The sequence below is a fragment of the Jaculus jaculus genome, chromosome 3, assembly GCF_020740685.1.
Source record: "Jaculus jaculus isolate mJacJac1 chromosome 3, mJacJac1.mat.Y.cur, whole genome shotgun sequence".
Lineage (NCBI taxonomy): Eukaryota > Metazoa > Chordata > Mammalia > Rodentia > Dipodidae > Jaculus > Jaculus jaculus.
In genome coordinates, this window is record NC_059104.1 from 169,866,769 (window position 1) to 169,890,949 (window position 24,181).

At 41.3% G+C, this 24,181-nt stretch overlaps 1 protein-coding gene across 5 annotated transcripts in view; it reads left to right on the forward strand.

The window, feature by feature from the left end:
- Fchsd2 (FCH and double SH3 domains 2) overlaps nt 1-24,181 on the forward strand; it is a 229,597-nt gene that overhangs the window by 140,593 nt on the left and 64,823 nt on the right. For all 5 annotated transcript variants that reach the window (XM_045145406.1, XM_045145409.1, XM_045145407.1 and 2 more), the window contains one exon: nt 17,270-17,392. In XM_045145406.1, the coding sequence (XP_045001341.1) occupies nt 17,270-17,392 (123 nt within the window). The remainder of the gene's footprint in view (nt 1-17,269; nt 17,393-24,181) is intronic.

The window sequence follows — 24,181 nt, forward strand, 5'->3', positions numbered from 1 at the left end:
TGTTTGTTTCTTGAACTTTTGACTACTTTCCAGTGTCTCTTTTGGTATCTTTGGGAGGTATGACAGTCATATGTGTGTGGTACATGGCTTTACTGATTTATTTTCTTCTAAACCAACTCTTTGAAGTTGGCTGTGATCTCTCTTTCCACTCTTACTCATCAATCTGGCTTCCATCCACTCCCAGTGTGGCAATAAAACTGTTCTCACCAATGTCAGTAGTAACAACCTGTTGCCTTTTATCTTTATTATTCTTTACCTCCCAGCAGCATTTGATAGTACTTCCTTTTTCTCAGACCTTCTCTTTTCTTAGGATTGATAGAACTTCTTTGCTCCCTAGCATAGCTGAAATGAAAATAGAATGAAAACTGTTATATAACATAACATTAATTTTTTTAAAAAGATGTATTTTCTGCTTGATTAACAATGTACTAAAAGGAAAATTGTGAAGTAAAGTCAAAGATTAAAAAAAAAAATCCACTAACATAGCAGTAAAGTGCTGTTAGTGTGGTGTGTCCTTTTAATGTTTGTTATACATATCCTTCATATTTCAAATCTACTTTTTTTTATATAACATACATTGTAAGCTATTTCTGCCTTTAGACATTACTTGAAAATATGATTTGAAGACAGGTATGGTTCATGCCTGTAATTTTAGCACTCAGCAGGTTGAAGCAGCAGGATTACCTGAGGATTGCCAGAAGTTCAAGGCCTGGTCCAACAGAAGTATTTGCTGGAATTGACTTCAGTATAGACATCTAAGTGTCCATAGTAAAGGAAACCAATTTATTTTTTTAACAGATTCTATCTGTCTTAAAGACCTGTTATTCTGAGTAGTTAAATTTCAAAAAGTATACTTTGACTACTTATTAAAATTGGAGGGCCAGGCATGGTGATGTACACCTTTAATCCCAGCACTTGGGAGACAGAGGTAGGAGGATTGCTGTAAGTTTGAGGCCACCCAGAGACTACATAGTGAATTCCAGGTCTGCCTGGGCTAGAGTGAGACCCTACCTTGAAAAAATAAAAAATTGAGGTACCTTATATTAATTACCTACTTAGTGGCTCAGAGTCAATTTCTATTAAGTATAAAAACCAAAACTTTTACGATAGTGATTTTACTATATGTTTAAAGAAGGTAATTTATAAAAACCATTTTGCTGGGCATGGCATATCTGTCCTATAATCCTAGCACTCAGGAGGCTGAGGCAGAAGGATTGCTGGGAGTTTGAGGCTAGTCTGGACTACATAGTAAGTCCTAGCCCAGCATGGGCTAGAAAGTGAAATCTTGTCTCAAAAAAAAAAAATTTTTTTTTTTAGGGCTAGAGAGATGGCTCAGTGGTTAAGACACTTGCCTACAAAGCCTAAACACCTAAGCTCAATTCCCTAATACCCATGTAAAGCCAGATGCACAAAGTAGTACATACATCTAGAGTTTGTTTGCAGGGGCTAGAAGCCTTGATGTGCTTTCCCCTTCTATCTCTCCCCGCCTTTTCCTAGGAAATAATTTTTTTTTTAATTTAATGTACTTTAGGGGCTAGAAAGATGACTCAGCAGGGTAAGAGTGCTTCCCATATGTGGTAAGGTCCTTAAGATGCCCGAATCTAGCTGAGTTCAATTCCCTTGCCCCCATCTAAACAGTTGGGCATGGCCATGCACATTTATACCCTCAGTCCTTTGATTGCAGAGACCAGAACATCTGTGGGGCTCATCAGGAAAGGCAAGATCCAGAATCAGCAAGACTTCATCTCGAGGAAAACATGCAAATGGGTGATGGAGATGATGAACACTAGGCATTCTCCTCTGATCTCAGCCCACGCATGGGGCATGCTCATGTGCACACACATGTGCATGTACCACAGTACACACTCTTAAAAAATTTTATTAGCATTTTTCATGATTATAAAAAATACCCCACGGTAATTCCCTCCCTCCCCCCCCTCCACTTTCCCCTTTGAAATTCCATTCTCCATCATATCCCCTCCCCATCTCAATCATCACAATACACACTTTTGCGCCAAAAAAAAAATTACTCTAGAGGACAACCCAAAAGCCATTTTATTATTTTTTTTATAGTTTATTTTTTGCAAGGAAAAAGAGAAAAGAAGAAGAAAAAGGGAAAAAAAGACAATGGGCACAGCAGGGCCTCTAGCCACTGCAAATGAACTCCAGATGCATAAGCCGCTTTGTACACCTGGCTTTATGTGTATACTGGGAAATCAGACACAGGGCGTTAGCCATTGCAGGCAAGTGCGTTAACCACTGAACCATCTCTCTAGCCCCTTAAGACCATTTTAAAACCTACTGTTGCAGTCCGGTTCACATTGCTGGTAGAAATCACCCAACCAAGAGCAGCTTCTGGGAAAAAGAGTTTTATTTTGGCTTACAGGCTCAAGGGGAAGCTCCACGATGGCAGGGGAAAACGATGGCATGAGCAGAGGGTGGACATCACCCCCTGGCCAATATAAGGTGGACCATAGCAACAGGAGAGTGTGCCAAACACTGGCAAGGGGAAACTGGCTATAAAGCCCTTAAGCCCGCCCCCAACAATACACTCCCTCCAGGAGGCATTAATTCCCAAATCTCCATCAGCTGGGAACCTAGCATTCAGAAGACCTAAGTTTATGGGGGACACCTGAATGAAACCACCACACCTACTTAACCCATTCTCTCTCTCTGCCTCTTTCTTTCTGTCAAATTACAAAAATATATATGGGCTGGAGGGATGGCTTAGTGGTTAAGGCATTTTCTTGCAAAGCCAAAGGACCCAGGTTTGATTCCCCAGAACCCTCATTAGCCAGATGCACAAGGTGGTACATGCATCTGGAGTTCATTTGCAGTGGCTGGAGGCCCTGCCGTGCCTAGTCTCTCTCTCTCCCTGTTTCTCCCTGTCAAGTAAATAAATAAATATAAAATATTTTTAAAATAAAATATATTTTAGCGGGGCTGGAGAGATGGCTTAGCAGTTAAGGCACTTGCCTGCAAAGCCTAAGGACCCAGGTTCAACTCCCCAGTGCCCACATAAGCCAAATGCATGAAGTGGTGTATCTGTCTGGAGTTCTTTTGCACTGACTAGAGGCCCTGGCATGCCCGTTTTCTTTCTCTCTCTCTTTCCCTCTCACATACCAAAAAAAAAAAAAAAAAAGTAAAGAAAGAAAGTAAAGGAAACATATTTTAAAAACCTACTTGGAGCCGGGTGTGGTGGTGCACGCCTTTAATCCCAGCACTCGGGAGGCAGAGGTAGGAGGATTGCCATGAGTTTGAGGCCACCCTGAGACTCCATCGTGAATTCCAGGTCAGCCTGGGCTAGAGTGAGACCCTACCTCAATAAACCAAAAAAAAAAAAAAATTTAAAACCTACTTGGTTTGGAGAGATGGCTTAGCAGTTAAGGCACATGCCTACGGAGCCTAAGGATACAGATTCAATTCTCCAGGTCCCATGTAAACCAGGTGCACATGGTGGCACCTGTGTTTGGAGTTCATTTGCAGTGGCTGGAAGGCCTGATGTGCCCATTCTCACTCTTATCTCTGTCTGTCTCTAGTAAATAAATAAAAATAAATCTTAAAAATACCTACTTAGCTGGGCGTGATGGCATACGCCTTTAATCCCAGCACTTGGGAGGCAGAGGTAGGTGGATCACTGTGAGTTCAAGGTCACCCTGAGACTGAATAGTTAGTTCCAGGTCAGCCTGGACTAAAGTGAGACCCTTCCTTGAAAAACAAAAAATAAAAAAATTCTAAAACTGGGGCTAATGTAAGTCTGAAGGACTTTGAAAACAGAAACTGCTTCCCCTGTTTTGGTAGAATGTGGGCAAAAGGAATTGTGAGAGTTAGCCCTCTGTAGAGATCCACACTGTGCTGGAAGATTCCTGAGTTTCTCCATCTAATAGGACACAATGATCTACTTGTCTCTTTCCCTCCTGAACAGAATATATCGCAAGCCTCTAACTTGTCTTTCTGGCTGTGGACACATCTACTTCCCTCTGGAGAAGAGAGAGTACAGACACATGGCATCCTCTCTGTCTCTCTCTAAGCCTAAGCACCTGTCATAGACCTTTCTTGTTTAGATCTTCGAAATGTTCTCATTTCTTCAAGCCATATCATATTTCTTGGACTTTTGTGATAATGGGACTTGTTTAATAGTCTCTGCTTAGCTAACATCTAAATTCCAATACAACGTTTAGGATTGAAAATTCTCCATAATCTGAACCCATTTACTTCCTTAGTCCTACCATCTGTACTCTTGAGTATTTTACTTCAGGCAACTAAATTCTGCCACTGAAAGTTCTGGGGGTGCATGCTCAAGTCATGTGTCACTTGGGACATACTATCTGTAAACTACAACCAACACTTATTTGTTAGCCAGATGCACAAGGGGGCACATGCATCTGGAGTTTGTTTGCAGTGGCTGGAGGCCTTGAGTGCCCATTTTCTCTCTCCCTGCCTTCTCTCTCGCTCTCACTCTCTCAAATAAATAAATAAATAAATAATAAAGTTGTTTTTTAAAACTTAAAAAAAAGAAATTTATATTTACTCTTCCATAAATTCTTTTTTTTAATTTGGCGACAGACAGACAAAGAGACAGAGACAGAGAGAGCACAAGCAAGCGCACCAGGGCCTCCAGCCACTGCAAATGAACTCCAGATGCATGTGCCACCTGTACATCCATCTGGCTTATGTGGGTACTGGGGAACTGAGCCTCAAAGAGCCTCCAACTAGGTTCCTTAGGCTTCACAGGCAAGCGCTTAATTGCTAAGCCATCTCTCCAGCCCTTCCATAAAATTTTAATGTAAAGAATATCTAGATTGCCAACATCAGTAATACTGTATTATGAAAAAAAAAAACTATATTCTTCATGCTAAATAATTTTTGGCATTTCAGTAATTTAGTGGCAAAAATACATACAGGTGCTAGGAAAATGACTCAGTAGTTAAAAGTACTTGCTTGTAAAGCCTACACACACAGGTTCAATTCCCTAGTACCAGTGTAAAACCAGATGCATGAAGTGGTGCAGTTGTCTGGAGTTCATTTGCAAGTTCATAGGAAAAGGTCTTTGTATACCCTTTTTCTATCTCTTGCAAATTTTAAAAATATATAAAAAATGTGTGTGTGTGTTGATTTTTCGAGGTAGGGTTTCACTCTAGCCCAGGCTGATCTGGAATTCACTATGTAGTCTCAGGCTGGCCTTTAACTCACAGTGGTCCTCCTACCTCTGCCTCCGAGTGCTGGGATTAAAGGCATGTGCCCCCATACCCAGCTAATATTTTTGAAGGTACATATAAAAGAGACCATTTAAATAAAACAACCAAGAGGTGAATATGAGAAAATTCTCAAACCAAATTGGAATGTCAGAAATTTTTCTGTTTGCAGAAATCCTATGCATATTTATCTTGTTTAGGCACCTGCAGATCTGAATTTTGGTCCTTGTTTCTCTTAGGAGCATTTCTCATATCAGGTATCCATACGTGTCTAACGGTGCAGCTGTTCCTATGTCCTTCACTGGCTTGAAAGTCATTAGGGCCACTGCTAAGGAGGAGCTCCTCTGTGCTGCTGGGGTGGTGTATCAGTCAGAATGTTCTAGAGAAATAGAACCAATACACTGAACATATATTATAAAGAGGATTTGTTACATTGGCTGTAGGATATGGGCTGGGCAGTACAATAATGGCCACCTAACAGCTGGAGATCTGAGAACCCAGTCTGTGGCACTGAAGGTCTGGAGAGCTCATAGTCTCAGTCCACGTTAGAAGGCTGATGGAGCTGGGTTCTGATGTTCCTTAAGGATGGCAGCAATAGGGTAGATGGCATGCATTTGTCAGTAACAAGGGCACCCAGGCAAAAGGCACTGTGTTCTTCTGGACCTGCCCACTCCAGGAGAAGGTTTTCCTCCCTCAGTTTATCCTTCCTGGAAATGCCCTCACAGATTCACCAAAGAGACCTGTCTCTTACTTGATTCCTGATCTGATCAAGTTGACAGTAGAAATTAAATGTTACAGATGGATGGTTATTGAGCAGAAATCTGCTAGTTAATTGTGTAGTCTTTTTTTTTTTAATTTTTATTTATTTGAGAGTGACAGATACAGAGAGAAAGACAGGTAGAGGGAGAGAGAGAATGGGCACGCCAGGGCTTCCAGCCTCTGCAAACGAACTCCAGACGCGTGCGCCCCCTTGTGCATCTGGCTAACGTGGGACCTGGGGAACCGAGCTCGAACCGGGGTCCTTAAGCTTCACAGGCAAGCGCTTAACCGCTAAGCCATCTCTCCAGCCCGCCTTTTTTTTTTTTTTTAATCTCTTTATTTATTTGAGAGAGAGAATGAATGGGCCTTACAGGAAATCCTTCCACTGTGAACAAATATCAACAGAAAAGCTGGAGAGATGGCTCAGCGCTTAAGGTGCTTTGCCTGCAAAACCTAAGGACCCAGGTTCCATTCTCCAGTACCCACATAGACCAGATGCACAGGGTAGCGCATGTGTCTAGCGTTCATTTGTAGTGGCTAGAGGCTCGGGCTAAGCGCTTGCCTGTGAAGTCTAAGGACCCCGGTTCGAGGCTCGGTTCCTCAGGACCCACGTTAGCCAGATGCACAAGGGGGCATAGGCGTCTGGAGTTCGTTTGCAGTGGCTGGAAGCCTTGGCGTGCCCATTCTCTCTCCCCCCCCCCCTCTGCGTCTTTCTTTCTCTCTGTGTCACTCTCAAATAAATAAGAATGAACAGAAAAAAAAATTTTTTAAGAAAAAATAGAAATTATAATGGCAAATTAGGTAGAAAATTTGAAGTTAAAAAGTGCAACAGGGGCTGGAGAGATGGCGTAGTGGTTAAGCGCTTGCCTGTGAAGCCTAAGGACCCCGGTTCGAGGCTCAGTTCCCCAGGTCCCACGTTAGCCAGATGCACAAGGGGGCGCACGCGTCTGGAGTTCGTTTGCAGAGGCTGGAAGCCCTGGCGCGCCCATTCTCTCTCTCTCCCTCTATCTGTCTTTCTCCCTATGTCTGTCGCTCTCAAATAAATAAATAAAAAATGAACAACAAAAAAAAAATTAAAAAAAAAAAAAAAGTGCAACAGGAGCCAGGAGTAGTGGTGCACACCTTTAATCCCAGCACTTGGGAGGCAGAGGTAGGAGGATCACTGTGAGGCAGAGGTAAGTTGAAGCAGTTACCTTGTTATTGCTGGGACCAAACACCCAGTCTGAAGCACCCTATGGAAGGAGTCTATTTCTGGCCCACAGGTTTACATACATACACACACACAACACACATGTGCTACTTTATGTAGGTATTAGGGAATTGAACCCAGGCCATCAGGCTTTGCAAGAGAATGCCTTTAAATGCTGAGCCATCTCTCCAGTCCCAGCATAGACTTTTTTTTTTAATTAATTTTTTGTTTATTTTTATTTATTTATTTGAAAGTGATGGACAAAGAGAGAGAGAATGGGTGCACCAGGGCCTCTGGCCACTGCAAACGAACTCCAGACGCGTGCACCCCCTTGTGCATCTGGCTAACATGGGTCCTGGAGAATCGAGCCTCAAACCAGGGTCTTTAAGCTTCACAGGCAAGTGCTTAACCGCTAAGCCATCTCTCCAGCCCCCAGCATAGACTTTTTTTTTTTTTTTTTCCAGCATAGACTTTTAATGAGAGAGGAAGGGGTGGGGAGAATTGCCAGGGCCTCCAACCACTGCAATCAACTCAAGGCACATGCGTGACCTCACACATGCATCACCTTATGCATCTGGCCTACATGGTATCTGGGGAGTCAAACATGGGTTCTTAGGCTTCACAGAAAGCACCTTATCCACTAAGCTATCTCTCCAGCCCCTGAGACTAGACTTTGAAAAGCATTCATTAACTTTGTAATTCACTTTTCATAGCATCTAAAGTAGCTCAGAATGTTTAAATAAAACAACCAAGTTTAAAATTAGGTGATGTGTTTCTAATTTTACTGTTTATCAACTAACAGATTCAGCCATGTGTTAAGATATTTACAGTAATGCAAATATAGCACAGGTCTTGTTTTGATTTCTTTAATTTGATAAACAGCTAGTTTCTTTTTACAGGTACAACTTGAAACTTCTGAGAAACATAAATTAAAAAAATGGCAGGCAACCAGTGTTTTCTTCCAACATCAGCAACGGAAGACTGTAGAATTTCATGATTTAATTTTAAGACAGCTAACATTTATCATTTTGATATTTATTTCCTTGACTTTTACCCAGGACTATTTTAGAAATGTCCATTGCTCTCAGAAGAGAAGAGTTTATTTTTCTAGGCTGCATTAAGGAAGCTCAGGAGAGTTCAGCATTATGCTGTGACTACAGAATCTCTGGCCTTCCTGAATCTAAATAAGGGGGCCACTGTTTAAAGTTCTCTTGAGGGGAAATTGCATCAAATTCTTAGAAACATGACATTTTTCATCTTAATTCCTAGTTCATCATAATTTTCCTCTTCAAACAAGTTCAAGGGAATATATACTTTCTTGTAAAATAAGTGTTGAGAGGAACATCTACAATTTCTAGTTTCTGAATTTGCCTTTAAAATAGCCTCTATTTTAAGTATTTGCATTGATGAACTTGGGTTCCATACTCAGTGGATTTTAGAAATCAAGCAGATAGAATGAGTAAAGAGGGTAGATAGAAAATATAAGGGAACATTTACCTTTAGTCTAGTGAACTGCAAAAAACATAGTCGCTTATAAGGCAATCAAAATCCATTTTTTTAATTCTTTTTTTTTTTTTTTTTTGGCTTTTTGAGGTAGGGTCTCACTCTAGCCCAGGCTGACCTGGAATTCACTATGGAGTCTCAGGGTGGCCTCGAACTCATGGCAATCCTCCTACCTCTGCCTCCCAAGTGCTGGGATTAAAGGCGTGCGCCACCATGCCCGGCTTCATTTTTTTAATTCTTGAAATGTTTATTTTTTTATTAGAGAGAAAGAATGGGTGCACTATGGCCTATAGCCACTGGAAATGAACCCTAGATGCATGCACCACCTTGTACATCTGGCTTACTTGGGTCCTGGGGAATTGGGATCCTTACAGGCGTGCACTACCACACCCAGCCAAAATCCAAACATAAAACATTTCTGGCCTCTTAAAATACATTGCTGGGGGCCAGGCATGGTAGCTCACACCTTTAATCCCAGCACTCGGGAAGTAGAAGTAGGAGGATCACCGAAAGTTCGAGGCCACCCTGAGAGTACATAGTGAATTCCAGGTCAGCCTGGGCCAGAGTGAGACCCTACCTCAAAAAAAAAAGAAAAGAAAAAGAAGAAACCATTGCTGGGGCTGGAGAGAGGTGCCTTAGCGGTTAAGGCTCTTGCCTGTGAAGCCTAAGGACCCATGTTAAATTCCCCAAGTCCCACAGATGCACAAGGTGACGCAAGCGCACAAGGTGACATACACATCTGGAGTACGATTGCAGTGCTTGGAGACCCTGGTGCACTAATTCTCTTTCATGCTCTCTCTCATTCACTCTCTCTCTCTGCTGCTGTTAGGACACATAAACTATAACCCCATAGGGAATAACTGCAACCCCACTGAGGAGCATCCCCAGTGGAATGGGGGCAAGGACAAGGGAAAAGTGGGTACCACCAACACATGCTGTATCCATACAAAATATGTTGTCAATAATAATGACATAAGAAATAGGGCTGGAGAGATGGCTTAGTGGTTAAGACACTTGCAGGACCCAGGTTCAGTTCTCCAGGTCCCACATAATTATGCCATATGTACATGGTGGTGTATGCATGAGGAGTTTGTTTGCTGTGGCACTCTCTCCCTCTCTCTGTGTCTCAAATAAATAAAAATAAAATATAAAAATTACAAAAATAAAAACAGTAATATATATTTATATATTACATAATATATATATAATATTATATATTGCTGGATAATGGTCCTATGTCTTCTCAATTCAAGAGGCTAGAGAGATGCTCAGTGGTTAAGGCGCCTGCCTGTAAAACCTAACAACCTGGGTTTCATTCCCCAGTACCCATGTAAAGCCACGTGCACAAAGCGGCACACGCATTTGGAATTCGATTGCAGTGACTAGAGGCCCTGGCAAGCCCATTCTTTCTCCCTCTCTCTCTGTCTCTCTTCTGGCAAACAAATAAATAAAATGTTGTTGTTGTTTTAAAGAAATTTGTATCAAATAGTCACAAGTTTGATTGTTTCTGAAATGTATATTTGAATGACTTGCCTACTAAATTTTTCGTAAGAGACAGTAAAGGAACTCATACTTATAGATTACCTTATCGTCATGCATACCTGTGTCAGACTTTGTACTTGTGATTCATTTATTATTTATTTATTGTGAATGAGGGAGGCAGGCAGATAGAGAATGGGCACGCCAGGGCCTCTAGCCACTGCAGACTCCAGGTGCATGCACCACCTTGTGCATGTGACTTATGTGGGTACTGGGGAATCAAACCTGGGTCCTTAGGCTTCATGTGCAAGTGCCTTCCTGGTAAGCCATCTCTCCAACCCTATAGTTGTGATCTTTTATCATTTAAGTAGTTCTTGCTTTAGATTTGTAAGAAATATATTCAGGATTTATATTATCCCTGATATGATTTAAAATAAAAATTGCCTGTTATAAGGTTTTGATCTTTTAGTTGAAAAGAAAAAGAGAGAGAAAGGCAAGTACTGAATTATTATTTATAATCTGTTGTCTATAGGAATCAAAGGTCTTTTCTTATAGTGCAGCCAAAAGATGCAATTTTGAATATGGCTGACATAAACTATAATTATAATTTTCTAATATGCTAGAAGGAAGAAAACATGTGAAGTTGTATGTTTTATCTCTTGGGATTCTGCATAAAAAGATGCCATTACTAACACAGGCAATGGTGGCGCACACCTTTAATCCCAGCACTCTGGAGGCAAAGGTAGAAGGATTGCCATGAGTTCGAGGACACCCTGAGACTACATAGAGAATTCCAGGTCAGCCTGAGCTAGAGCAAGAGCTTACCTCGAAAAACCAAAAAAGAAAAACAACAACAAAAAAGATGCTATTACTAAATGTTGGAAAACTACTACTACATTACACAAAGTTGTGTGAAATCAGTTATTTCTCTTTTGCTAATGTTAATATCAGGTTTTTCAAGCTTTTTTCAGCCATGAGGTTCATTCAGTTGGGGACTCATTCAATTTTTTAAGTTTTTTTTGTTAGTTTTTGTTTTTCGAGGTAGGGTCTCGCTCTAGCCCAGGCTGACCTGGAATTCATTATGTAGTCTCAGACTGGCCTTGATCTTACAGTAATCTTCCTACCTTTGCCTGCTGGGATTAGATGTGTGCATCCCCATGCCCTACAGAGAGAGAGGTGGGGGAAGGATAGAGAAAGAGAGAGAAAGAGAATGGGTGCACGAGGGCCTCTAGCCGCTCCAAACAAACTCCAAATGCATGTGCCACTTTGTGCATCTGGATTTATGTGGGTACTGGGGAATTGAACTCAGGTCATTAGGCTATACAGGCAAGCACCTTAACTGCTGAGCCATCTCTTCAGCCCTCATTCTTATTTTTAAAGCTGGGATTCTGATCAGTTGTGTTATTTGTCAAATAGGTATTTGTTAACCATTGCCAATATGTCAGATCCCATACTCTGCACAGAAGATAGAATACTAAACTTGACATTATCCACATTTCATAGGGTTAAGAACACATGTCACAAGCACAAACAAGGTTGTATGCCAGGGAGTAAAACAAGAGTTACGCAGAGTTAATGGTGATCAAGGGAGGCTCTTAAGGATGAGTAAGAATGAGCAAAACAGGGGAGAGAACAGAGGAAAAGCCTGTGTGAAAGTTCAGAGGCAAAAGAAGAATACAGGTGAAGAAGCCAAAAGGAGCTGAGAAGTAAGCCAAGCCCACACGATGCAGTCCATGATAAAGGCTTTAAAAGAGAGAAGAAAGGGCTGGAGAGATGGCTTAGCGGTTAAGCACTTGCCTGTGAAGCCTGAGGACCCCGGTTCGAGGCTCAGTTCCCCAGGTCCTACGTTTGCCAGATGCACCAGGGGGTGCACGCGTCTGGAGTTCGTTTGCAGAGGCTGGAAGCCCTGGCGTGCCCATTCTCTCTCTCCCTCTATCTGTCTTTCTCTGTGTGTCTGTAGCTCTCAATTAAAAAAAAAAAGAGAAGAAAGAGAACAAGAAGAAAAGAAAAAAGACTTTATCCTGAATGTGTAGATAGCCAGTAAACAGTGCTGAGCAATCAAATACAATGTGCAGTTTAGAAACATCATCTCAGCTGCACTGAGAACCAGGTGAGCATAGCTGCAGGAGGTTGCTGCAATAATTAAGACAAAAGGCTTTGAAAAGGGGGTATAGCTTTGTGATTTGCATGTGTGAAACCCTGGGGTTTGATCCCCCAACACTGCCAGGAAGTGCTGGGTGGCCTTGATTTCTTTAATCTTCCTGCCTTTTGTCACTAATATCTATAGAGGTAGCACAGTTGTCACTCTCAGATCATTGAAACTATGGACATTTGGTTCATGTTAAAAATTCATGCCTTTTGTTTTAGTTTATAATACACATGTGAAGTATTTTAGTGCTTTCCTACAAACAAAGAGTTATGATAACCTACTAAGAAGGAACATTTCTAAGCCAACAACTTTGTATCGGAAGATGTGTGTGTGTGCGTGCGTGCATGGCTCACATTACCACTTTAGCAGTGAAGAAGTAGCACGAGCCAAGGCTTAGCTGTAACACAAGAGCCGCCCTTTGACAGTGTCCTCCTGCAAGGCTCCACCTCCCAGTAGTTCTTACAGCAGCACAGCCACCTGGGGCTTAAGTATTCAGACCCATGAGTGGTGGGGGCATTTTACATTCAGACCACACACAAGCACACAATGGAGACATCAATTTAAGGAAGGTTTTTTGTTTTTGTTTTTCTTGGTTTTTCTTTCTTTTTTTTTTGGTTTTTCGAGGTAGGGTCTCACTCTGGTCCAGGCTGACCTGGAATTAACTATGTAGTCTCGGGGTGGCCTTGAACTCATGGCGATCCTCCTACCTATGCCTCCCGAGTGCTGGGATTAAAGGCATGCGCCACCACGCCTGGCCTTTCTCGGTTTTTCAAGGTAGGATCTCACTCTAGCCCAGGCTGACCTAGAACTCACTATGTAGTCTCATGGTGATCCTCCTACCTGCCTCCCAAGTGCTGGGATTAAAGGTGCGTGCCACTATGCCAAGGTAAGGTAGGAGTTTTTATTCAAACTCAGTACCTACAGTGGCTGGCAATGTTATATAACCAAATGGACCTGACATTTAAACTATCTGCAATACCTACAGTTATGTGCTCGATGGTGCCATCTAGTGGTGTAAATACCCTAGAAGATGCAACTTTGTTACACACTGCTTTGGAGACAGAATTTGTTAAAGCAGGTTTATATTATAGTCTTAATGCAGACTGGAGAGACGGCTTAATGGTTAAGGCACTTGCCTGCAAAATCAGTGGATCCAGGTTCAATTCCCCAGGACCCACGTAAGCCAGATGCACAAGGTGACACGTGCATCTGGAGTTTGCAGCAGCTAAAGACCCTGGGGGGGAGGGGCATTCTTTCTCTCCCTGTCTCCCTCTCTCTCTCTCGAATAAATAAATAAATTTTAAAAAGCTAATGCATGGCTGGAGAGATGGCTTAGTGGTTTAGGCACTTGCCTGCAAAACCAAAAAACCTAGGTTCGTTTCCCCCGTACCCACCTAAAGCCAGATGCAAAAGGTAGCACATATGTCTGGAGTTGGTTTATAGTGGCTGGAGGCCCTTGTGTGCCTATTCTCTCTATCTGCCTCTTTCTCTCACTCTCAAATAATTAATAAAATATTTTTTTACAAAGCTTAATGTAATAGCCAAGCCCAAAATTGAAAAGGAGTTGAATATAAAACTTCTATAAAAGGGCTGGAGAGATGGCTTAGCAGTTAAGCGCTTGCCTGTGAAGCCTAAGGACCCCGGTTCGAGGCTCGGTTCCCCAGGTCTCACGTTAGCCAGATGCACAAGGGGGCGCACGCGTCTGGAGTTCGTTTGCAGAGGCTGGAAGCCCTGGTGCGCCCATTCTCTCTCTCTCCCTCTATCTGTCTTTCTCTCTGTGTCTGTCGCTCTCAAATAAATAAATAAAAAAATTAAAAAAAAAACTTCTATAAAAGATGCTTATAAATAAATAACACTTAACACACAATAAAATAAAAATGGTAATATTAGCATCAAAATTTAAAACTTTCATTTTTCTTTTTTTTTTTTTTTTTTTGGTTTTTCGAGGTAGGGTCTCACTCTGGTCCAGGCTGACCTGGAATTAACTCTGTCATCTCAGGGTGGCCTTGAACTCATGGCAATCCTCCTACCTCTGCCTCCTGAGTGCTGGGATTAAAGGCGTGCGCCACCACGCCCGGCTAAAACTTTCATTTTTCAATAGACACTTGAGAAAGTGAAAAGCCAGCCTAGAATACTGAAGAAAATGTTCATGAAGTATTTATCTTTTAAAAATCTAATGTCGGGGGAATTACCATGGGATTTTTTTTATAATCATGGAAAATGCTAATAAAAATTTTTTTAAAAATCTAATATCTCCAATATAGAGAATTCTTTTAACGTGACAAGAGAAAGGTAACCCAATTAAAAAATAAGAATTGGGCTACAGAATGTAATTCAGTTGGTAGAGTACACTCAAAAAGTGTGGGTTCCATCCTAAGCACTATATAAACTGAGCATGGTAGCTACACATGCAATCCCCATATTCAGGAAGTAGAGGCATTAGGATCAGAAGCCTAAGGTCATCTTTTGCTATATGTATATTAAGATTGAGGCTAACCTGGGATATGTGAGACCTGGTTATATGACACCATATCTCCAAAGAAAACAATTACAAATGAGTCAAAGACTTAAACAGATATTTGTCCAAAGATATATTGCACATATAAATGTCAAATAAATGCATGAAAAGATTCTCCACATTATTGGTCTTTGTAGAAATGCACATCAAAGCCATAGTAAGTCACCATCTCCCATCCTCTAGAATGGCTTTCATAATTTAGCAGAACAGGGCTGAAGAGATATCTTGGCAGTTAAAGGTACTTGTTTACAAAGCCTGATATCAGCCTGGGTTCAGTTCCCCATTACCCATGTAAAGCCAAATGCACAAAGTGATGTATATGTCTAGAGTTTGTTTGCAGCAACAGGAGGCACTGGCAAGTTTATTCATTCTCATTTTCTCTCTCTCAAAAAGAAGTAAAATATTTTTTAAAAACACACAATAACCCTCCTCACTCCTGCCCCCATGCCCCCAAAATCAGAAAATATACATTGGCAAGGATTTAGAGAAACTGGAATGTTCATGCACTGCCGCTGTGGAAAACAAAATTATTTTATCACCCAGCCGTTCCATGCCTAGGCATATTCCCAAGAGAAGTGAAAGCAGGTGTCAAAGCTTACAAGACTAGAAAAGGAATTGAATTAAAAAAAAATAACAAAAAGGTTTTATCTGGGAGAAATCAAAAATAGGATTGTGGACTAGAGAGGTTGCTCAGTGGTTAAGGCGCTTATCTGCAAAACCTAAAGACCTGAGTTCAATTCCCCAGTACTCACATAAAGCGAGATGCACAAAATGGCATATGCCCTTTCTCTGTGCCAAGCATCACGGTGGCACATGCCTTTAATCCCAGCACTTGGCATGCAGAGGTAGAAGGATCACTGTGAGTTTGAGACCAGCCTGAGACTGTATGTATGTATGTGTGTATATGTATGTGTGTGTGTGTGTGTGTGTGTGTGTGTGTGTGTGTATGAATAAATATAATGAATTCCAGGTCAGCCTGAGCTAGAGCGAGACCCTACCTCAAAACAACAAAAGAAAAAAACAAACAAACTAGGATTGCATTCCAAGGCATGTGTACACATGCTGGGGTGGCCTCATGAATGTCCAGGAAGCAAAGGAAAGATTAAACAGAGATTGGAAAGCAAAATACTGTGAAATACTTCGTCCATTATGAAAGCACATGCAGTGGCACTTTCCATGGTTGAGGGTGCCAGTGGGCTGTGGTTGGTGAGCCGCTGCAGTCACTCCAAAGCTAGCTGGATGCTAACTGCTAAAAATCAGAAATACAGACGTAAATGACAAGGCTGCCTATTTTGTTTGATATAGCAAGAGAGTTGCTGCAATGATCATTGAGACCTAATTTTTGTCCCCATGACCTCTTAGCTCTATTTGTTTGTTTCTTTCTTTTTTGAGCAGGGTCTTGCTCTAGTCCAAGCTGACCTGAAACACATTCTGTTGCCCAGGCTGCCCTTGAACTCACAGCAGTCCTCCTAGCTTAGCTTCTCAAGTGCTGGGGTTAAAGGTATGCATCATTATGCCTGGCTGTTGGCTGTATTTTAGAGATATATGACAAGAATGTTTTCATTTGTATATTCAGTTTCCACGTAGATGTTCAAACAAAAGCTGTATATAAATGTTCATAGCATTATTCATAATAACCAAAAGGTAGAAAAGGAACAAATTTCTATCATTTGATAGATAAGCAGACATACCCATTCAATGGAATATTACTCAGACATAAGGAATGAATTATAATCACACTGATGAATATTAAAAACATCATGCTAAGAAATATGATCTAAATGCACAAAAGGTCACTGGTTACATGATCTCATTTGTGTGTATATTCTTTTTATTGCACTTAACTCCTACACTGGATTGTCATGAAGCTCCTACAGAAGCTAATAAGCAGGTCAAATGCAAAAGTTATCCAGATGTTTGTGCGACTTTTTGCATCTGGCTTACATAGGTGGTTTGGGAATTGAACCTGGGCTGCCAGACCTTGCAAGCAAGCACCTTCAACCACTTCCCAGCCCCTGAGCCAGCTTGCTTTTGTCTGCAAACTGTGTCCTGTTTTTTCTTAAGCTTTACCAATATTAGGTTTAATCCATGTTAGTTGTTACTCATTAGACATTCCACATTTCCCAAGTAACTGTTCATTATTCACTTACTCACATAACAATCTTGTGGTTTTTGTCATTTGGCCAGTAACTTTTAAAGTGGACATCCCGGCCGGGCGTGGTGGCGCACGCCTTTAATCCCAGCACTTGGGAGGCAGAGGTAGGAGGATCTCCGAGAGTTCGAGGCCACCCTGAGACTACATAGTGAATTCCAGGTCAGCCTGAGCCAGAGTAAGACCCTACCTCGAAAAACCACACACACACAAAAAAAATAATAAAAAAAATAAAGTGGACATCCCTACTTTTCTTATAGAAAGAAGCATTATATGCCAAAGCTTTATCATAATTTTTTGGCTTGTATTTCTTCCTCTCTTCTAGACCCTTGATGGAAATGTGTATGATCATCTCAAGGATTATTTAATAGCCTTTAGCCGTACTGAGCTAGAAACATGCCAAGCTGTGCAGAACACATTCCAGTTTTTATTAGAAAACTCCAGCAAGGTAAGGTGTTATTAGGACTATGGTGGTTTTACAATTTTAGAATCTAAAGTATTTTTGCATAGTCAAAATGAAACCTTCAATCATATAAGTATGATCTAAAGGAAAATTTTATGGAAGCTGCATCCCTCATCACAAGACTGGAAGATGATGTGTTCTCATTGTCCACGAGTTGATGAAATTTGTCCCACAACCATGGATGAAAGCGAGGTGATAACGCAGGCTAGCTCAGGCATCAGCTTATTGCAGTAGGCATTGCCTTTGGGAAGAATCCTTTAAAAAATTACCTTCTACTCTGGTGAACTTTGAATGCATTCATCTGGTTGTTTGGGAAAACAAGAAGATCATGCTAGAGTCTCAGAGCCCCCTCCCCTCCCAGCAGTCCAAAATTGAGGTCTTAAAAGGTCTCACGTCCCCAGAGGGCTCGCTAAACAGGGGATCTAGCCAGCCTGGCACCTTCCCCAAGACCCTCTCCTCACAGCTCACAGGGCAGTGCTCTCCCCAAAAAGGATAAATACAAAGTCTCCTAAGAAACCCCATCTCTCTGTTTCTGGCCCTCTTATCTGTGTGCAGCATTTATTATTATTATTACTTTATTGAGAGACAGAGAAAGAGGCAGAGAGAGAATGGGCACTCTGGGGCCTTGAGCTGCTGCAAACAGAACACCAGATGCGTATGCCACCTTGTACATCTGGCTTACATGGGTCCTGGGGAATTGGGTCCTTTGGCTTTTCAGGCAAGCGCCTTAACTGCTGAGCCTTCTCCCCAGCCCTTGTTTTCTTTTTTTCAAGGTAGTGTCCTTACTCTAGCTCAGGCTGACCTGGAACTCACAGTCCCAGGCTGTCCTTGAAGTCCCAATCCTACCTCTGCCTCCAGAGTGCTGGGATCAAAGTCTTGCACCACTAATGCCCGGCCTCCTGGAGCTTCTGGGCTCCTCTGAGCTCCTCTGAGCTGTCTCCAGCTTTCATTTCCCTCACCCAGTGGCTTACACTTCCTCTACTGCTTTCCTCACTTCTCCCTTCCCTTTTAAATTACACTGCTCTGAGCCACTTGTTAATAAGAACAATAATATAAGTGTCTAATAACCCACAGGTCCTAAATCAGACCAAAGAATAATGAAGGAGCACAACAAGAAATGCAGCGTTTGCTAATTGATTTAAAAACAAATGCTGTGGCTGGGGAGGTGGCTCAGCCAGTAAAATACTTGCTGCACAAGCATGGTACCTGAGTTTGATCCCCCGGTACCCATATAAAAGACTTTGTACGGCCACATATGTTTGTATCCCTAGTGCGGAGGGTGGCAGAGACAGGTGGATCACTGGAGCTTGCTGTCAGCCAAACTCAGGTTCAGTAATGGACTTTGTGTCTGAAAGAGTGATGGAAGAAAACACCCTTATCTTCCTCTGGCATGCACAGAGGGCACATGTGGAAATCCACACATACATACACAATACATGCATCTCTACGTACATGTCTTGGAATTTGTATGTGTAGTCTTGATACAGGAATTGGAGTTCCTTGCTAGTTACCAGTATGATATGGGAATTTTGGGGTGTCTTTTGAGAGCAATATAGCTTTCCTTGGCTGGGCTATAACCCAGGAGTTTGAGTGTCAGAACTTATACTGAGAGTCAGTGGCCTCCATTTTCTTGTCTTAAGAACTCAAAGAATTGAAATCCACAGACCAGAGGATAAAACGTAGAGTTTTTTTTATTGACAACTTCCATGATTGTAAACAATATCCCATGGTAATTCCCTCCCTTTCCCCCACTTTCCCCTTTGAAACTCTACTCTCCATCATATCCCCTCCCCCTCTCAACCAGTCTTTTATTTTGATGTTATGATCTTTTCTTCCTATAATTAAAAATATTGATCTATTAACTTTGTTGACATGCCATGCAGTATACAGAGAAGACAAATGTGTTAGCTTTTCAAAAATATGCTATTTACTTGAGAGAGAAAGAGAGATAGAGAGAATACGTGTGTCAGGGCCTCCAGCTACTGCAAACAAACTCCCTATGCATCTGGCTTGGCTTATGTGGATACTGGGGAAATGAACCTGGGTCCTTAGGCTTCATAGGCAAGCACTTTAACTGCTGAGCCATCTCTCCAGCCCATTGTGTCAGCTTTTTGTTTTGTTTTGTTTTGTTTTGTTTTGTTTTGTTTTGTTTTGTTTTGTTTTGTTTTGTTTTGTTTTGTTTTGTTTTTCGAGGCAGGGTCTCACTCTGGTCCAGGATGACCTGGAATTAACTCTGTAGTCTCAGGGTGGCCTTGAACTCAAGGCGATCCTCCTACCTCTGCCTCCCAAGTGCTGGGATTAAAGGCGTGCGCCACCACGCCCGGCTCTGTGTCAGCTTTTTATCAGAATCTTATTGATAGATTAGAATTTGTTACAGAAGTAAAACTATCCCTTAGAAGAGGAATTGTTCCTATGTTTAGTACATATTATTTTCTTGCTGGTAAATGGATTGTAAATATTTCCTTACTGAATGAATGCATACATTTATAAAAATAGGAGCTGAAAAGATTGCTCAGTGACACTTGTTAGTTGAGCTAGGCATGGTGGCAGAGGTAGGAGGATTGCTGTGAGTTCAAGGCCACCCTGAGAACACATAGTGAATTCCAGATCAGCCTGGGCTAGAGTGAGACCTACCTCAAAAAAACCAAAAGACAAAAACAGACAAACAAAACAGCTGGGCTTGATGGCACATGCCTTTAATCCCAGTACTCAGAACACAGAAGTTGGATTGCTGTCAAGGCCACCCTGAGACTACATAATGAATTCCAGGTCAACCTGAGCTACAGTGAGACCCTGTCTCGAAAAACTAAATAAATAAATAAAGACACTTGGTAGCAAAGCCTAAAAGCCCAAGTTCAATTCCCTAGTGCCCATGTAAAGCCAGATGCACCAAGTGGCACATGCAGTGCTAGGTTAATAGCACACGCCTTTAATCCCAGCACTCAGGATGCAGAGGTAGGAGGATCTCTGTGAGTTCAAGGCCAGCCTGGGGCTACAGAGTTTCAGGTCAGCCTGGGCTAGAGGGAGACTACCTAGGGAGAGGAGTAGCTCATGCATCTGGAGTTCATTTGCCGTGGCAAGAGACCTTAATGTACCCATTCCCCTACCACCACCACATATATTTTATAACTTCTTTAAACCATCTAGCTCAATTTTCTTTTTGGCAAGGAGAATGAGAACTGGCTAGTATCTTTAGAAACTGTTTGGAAAGGAATCTTTTCAAGACCATGTCCAAAGGCAGGAATGAAAAAGGACACAGATTCTTTATCCTTACCTTCTCCTTAGTGAATATTTTTGTTTTCAGCATACTTAAGATCCCAGTGCTACTTGTTTAAAAACATTAAAAATGCTAAGTTGGTGTGGAAATACCAGCATTCCTAGACTTATACTTTAGTGTCTTTTCATATACTTATTCCCCCATCCCAGAACCCAATAAAAGATGTAAAAAATTAATTAATACATAAGAAGGAAGAAAGGGGGAGAAGGAAAGATGGATGAGTGGAAGGAACAAAGGACGAAAGGAGGAGGGATGGAGGAAAGGAAGGAAAAGTTTTATGAAAGACAATGAAATAAAATATTAATATGAAAAAAGTTAATTATGCAATTATAATGTATATGTCGGTTACACAATTCTTTTTACTTTTTATGATGTATACTTGAAATTTTTAGCAAAAAAATATTATTGGAGAAACAACAGCTGTGAAAGCTTGTCGATTTTATTCCATCTGGAGTCAGGTTTTTAACTTTTGAACAAATGTTTTAAATAATTTTTATTGGAGACTTTAATGTACGAACATTCTGTAAATTGGTTGTATTCTCATGTCTTCTCCCAAGCCCCCATTCTACCTTAGAGGGTGTGTTAGAAGTCTTTATTTTCTGCAGTGATGAGTTTAGAGTCTCTTCAGTGTCTACCATCTCTGCCTAGGGAAGGTTCTCTGGCTGGCTACGAGAGCAGCACTCATGTTTAGTCCTCCGCACCCTCTGCAATGCTGGACCCTGGTGGGCTGATAGAGAAGACTGTTCCAGTGCTAGGCTTTCTTGTCAGTTTGATTCACAGCCGTCAGGCATGAGGACCTTGATGAATAGCTTTGTCCTCCTTGCTTTGGGCTGGAAGCCTACCTTGAGCAAAATCTTTTAAGTTTACTAATCAATCCAGGTGTTCTGAGCATTATTATGTCTTTGTTTTCCAGTACATTTTGGTAAGTTACCTTTTTCTAGAGAGTTGTCTGTTTACCAAATCTTGTGGCACACCTTTTTTTATAAGACCACCTCTGTAGTGGTCTCTCTTGCTAGTTCTTTGTTGGTATTTTATTATCTTGATGAAACACACCAGTCTGTTTTATTAGTTTTACCAGAACTAGGTTTTCTCCTGCTTTCCCATGGTGTTTCCTTAATTGTTGACTTCATCTACTCTATTTTTTTTGCATGTCTATGTGTAATATGTGTGCTGTGTGTGTGCTATACACATGTGTGCATGCAGATGCATATGTGCATGCATGCATGTGTGGAAGCCAGAGGAGAACATCGGCTGTCTTCATTTATCGCTTATCACGTTTTCTTGAGACAGTTTCCACTGAATTTGGAGCTGCCATTTTCAGTCAGACTAGCTGACAAGTGAGCCCCAGCAATTCTCTTGTCTTTGCCCCTACAAAACTGGGGTTATGCACACGTGTGGCCATACCCAGCTGTTTTACATGGGTCTGGGGAATTGAACTCAGAGCAAATCAGGTCCTTATACTTGAGTGGAAAGCTCCTGAGTCATCTCTCCAGCCCTACATTATTTCTTTCTATATTTTTGGAGTTTTTGTTCTTGGTATCTCAAGTTTTTCAGTTTGGGCCCTATATTTTCAGTTTTTTTAGGTAAGTTTACTTAAGACCATACATTTTTGTTTCTTAGACAGGCATGGCGGCACAAGCATTTAGTCTCGGGAGGTTGAGGTAAAAAGATCACTGTGAGTTCAAGGCCAGCTTAGGGCTTCAGAGTTAGTTATAGGTCAGCCTGGGCTAGAGTGAGACCCTGCCTCAAAAAAAAAGAGAAAAAAAAAAAAAAAGCTGGACATGGTGGCGCACACCTTTAATCCCAGCACTTGGGAGGCAGAGGTAGGAGGATCCCCATGAGTTCAAGGCCACCCTGAGAATAAAGAGTGAATTTCAAGTCAGCCTGGGCTACTGGGCTAGAGTGAGACCCTATCTCAAAACACCAAAAAAAAAAAAAAAAAAAAAAAAAGCCAGGCCAGGACTAGAGTGAAACCCTACCTTGAAAAACAAAAAAAAAAGTTTTTTTTCTTTTTTTCTGCTTTAACTGAAATCTGTGATGTGCAGTAAAGTCTTTGTTCTTATTTCTGCCTTTTCCCCTCATTAACTATTTAGTTATTTATTAACTATGAACTATTTAGAAGTGAAATTTGCAGATTGCATTCAGTGGAGATAAATGTAAGGATGACCTTTAATTTTTAATTTGACTATAAACTGTATTTTTGGTTTTTTAAATTATTTTTATTCATTTTTTTATTTATTTGAGAGCGACAGACAGAGAGAGAAAGAGGCAGAGAGAGAGAGAGAATATGGGTGCGCCAGGGCCTCCAACCACTGCAGATGAACTCCAGACGCCTGCGCCCCCTTGTACATCTGGCTAACGTGGGTCCTGGGAAATTGAGCCTCGAACTGGGGTCCTTAGGCTTCACAGGCAAGTGTTTAACCGCTAAGCCATCTCTCCAGCCCTGTATTTTTATTTTGTCAGAGAGATAACTCTTGGCAAAAGAAATTTTTTTTGAAAATAATCTTTATTATCTAGAAATGATGCATAAATCTCCAACAAAAGGTGCTGTTCTCTCGTTTCCCATCTTCTTCAACACCTCTGGTACAAAGGACATTGTAACACCTTATTAAAACTTCACAAAATTTCACTCAGATGTCCAGACAATGCCACAGCTTCTTCTTGGGTATTTTTCTTCTTATGTATTTGCAAGCTGCATGTTTATGTAGCTATCTACAGATACCAGGTAGCCCTTGTACTCCATTCCCCAATTAAGTTCCACCCTCACTGGCTTTTCTGTTAGCCCACTGAAGAAAGGTTTGGGATTGAGGGGTAAACATTTCTACTGTGGCCAGCGCTGGAGGCCACCAGCTGCTGTTCCCATGTGACTACAGCACTCTTGCAGGCCTGAACAATGAGAGAGCAGCAAAAAATTTTTTAAATTTCTTTTTCTAAGAAAATGTTAGGTCAGATATACTGGTTTTAGTTCATAAAAATGTCATAAAAGGGCTGGAGGGATGGCTTATGGCACTTGCCTGCAAAGCCAAAGGACCCAGGTTCGATTCCCCAGAACCCATGTTAGCCAGATGTACAAGAGGGTGCACGCCTCTGGAGTTTATTTGCAGTGGCCAGAAGCCCTGTCATACCCATTTTCACTCTCACATTCGCTCTCTCCCTCTTTCTCTGACTCTAATAAATAAGTAAAAATATTAAAAAATTTTAATGTCATAAAAATACCTAATACTATACATATATTTAATTTTTGAGGCATTTTTGGCGTATGTTACAACATAAATTCCATAAGGTTGGCAATACCATATTCATTTCAGGGAGAGGAACACATGATGCTTCCTATATTGTAGTATTCTACTATAATATATCTGTAGCTTATATTATTTAATTGAAAATGAATTAAGCATTTATGAACTGCTTTGGACACAGAGATAAGCTTTCATTTTCTGCATTCACTCGTGAGTATCTCACTCCCTAGGGATAAGGTATAAATGAGATTCTCTTAT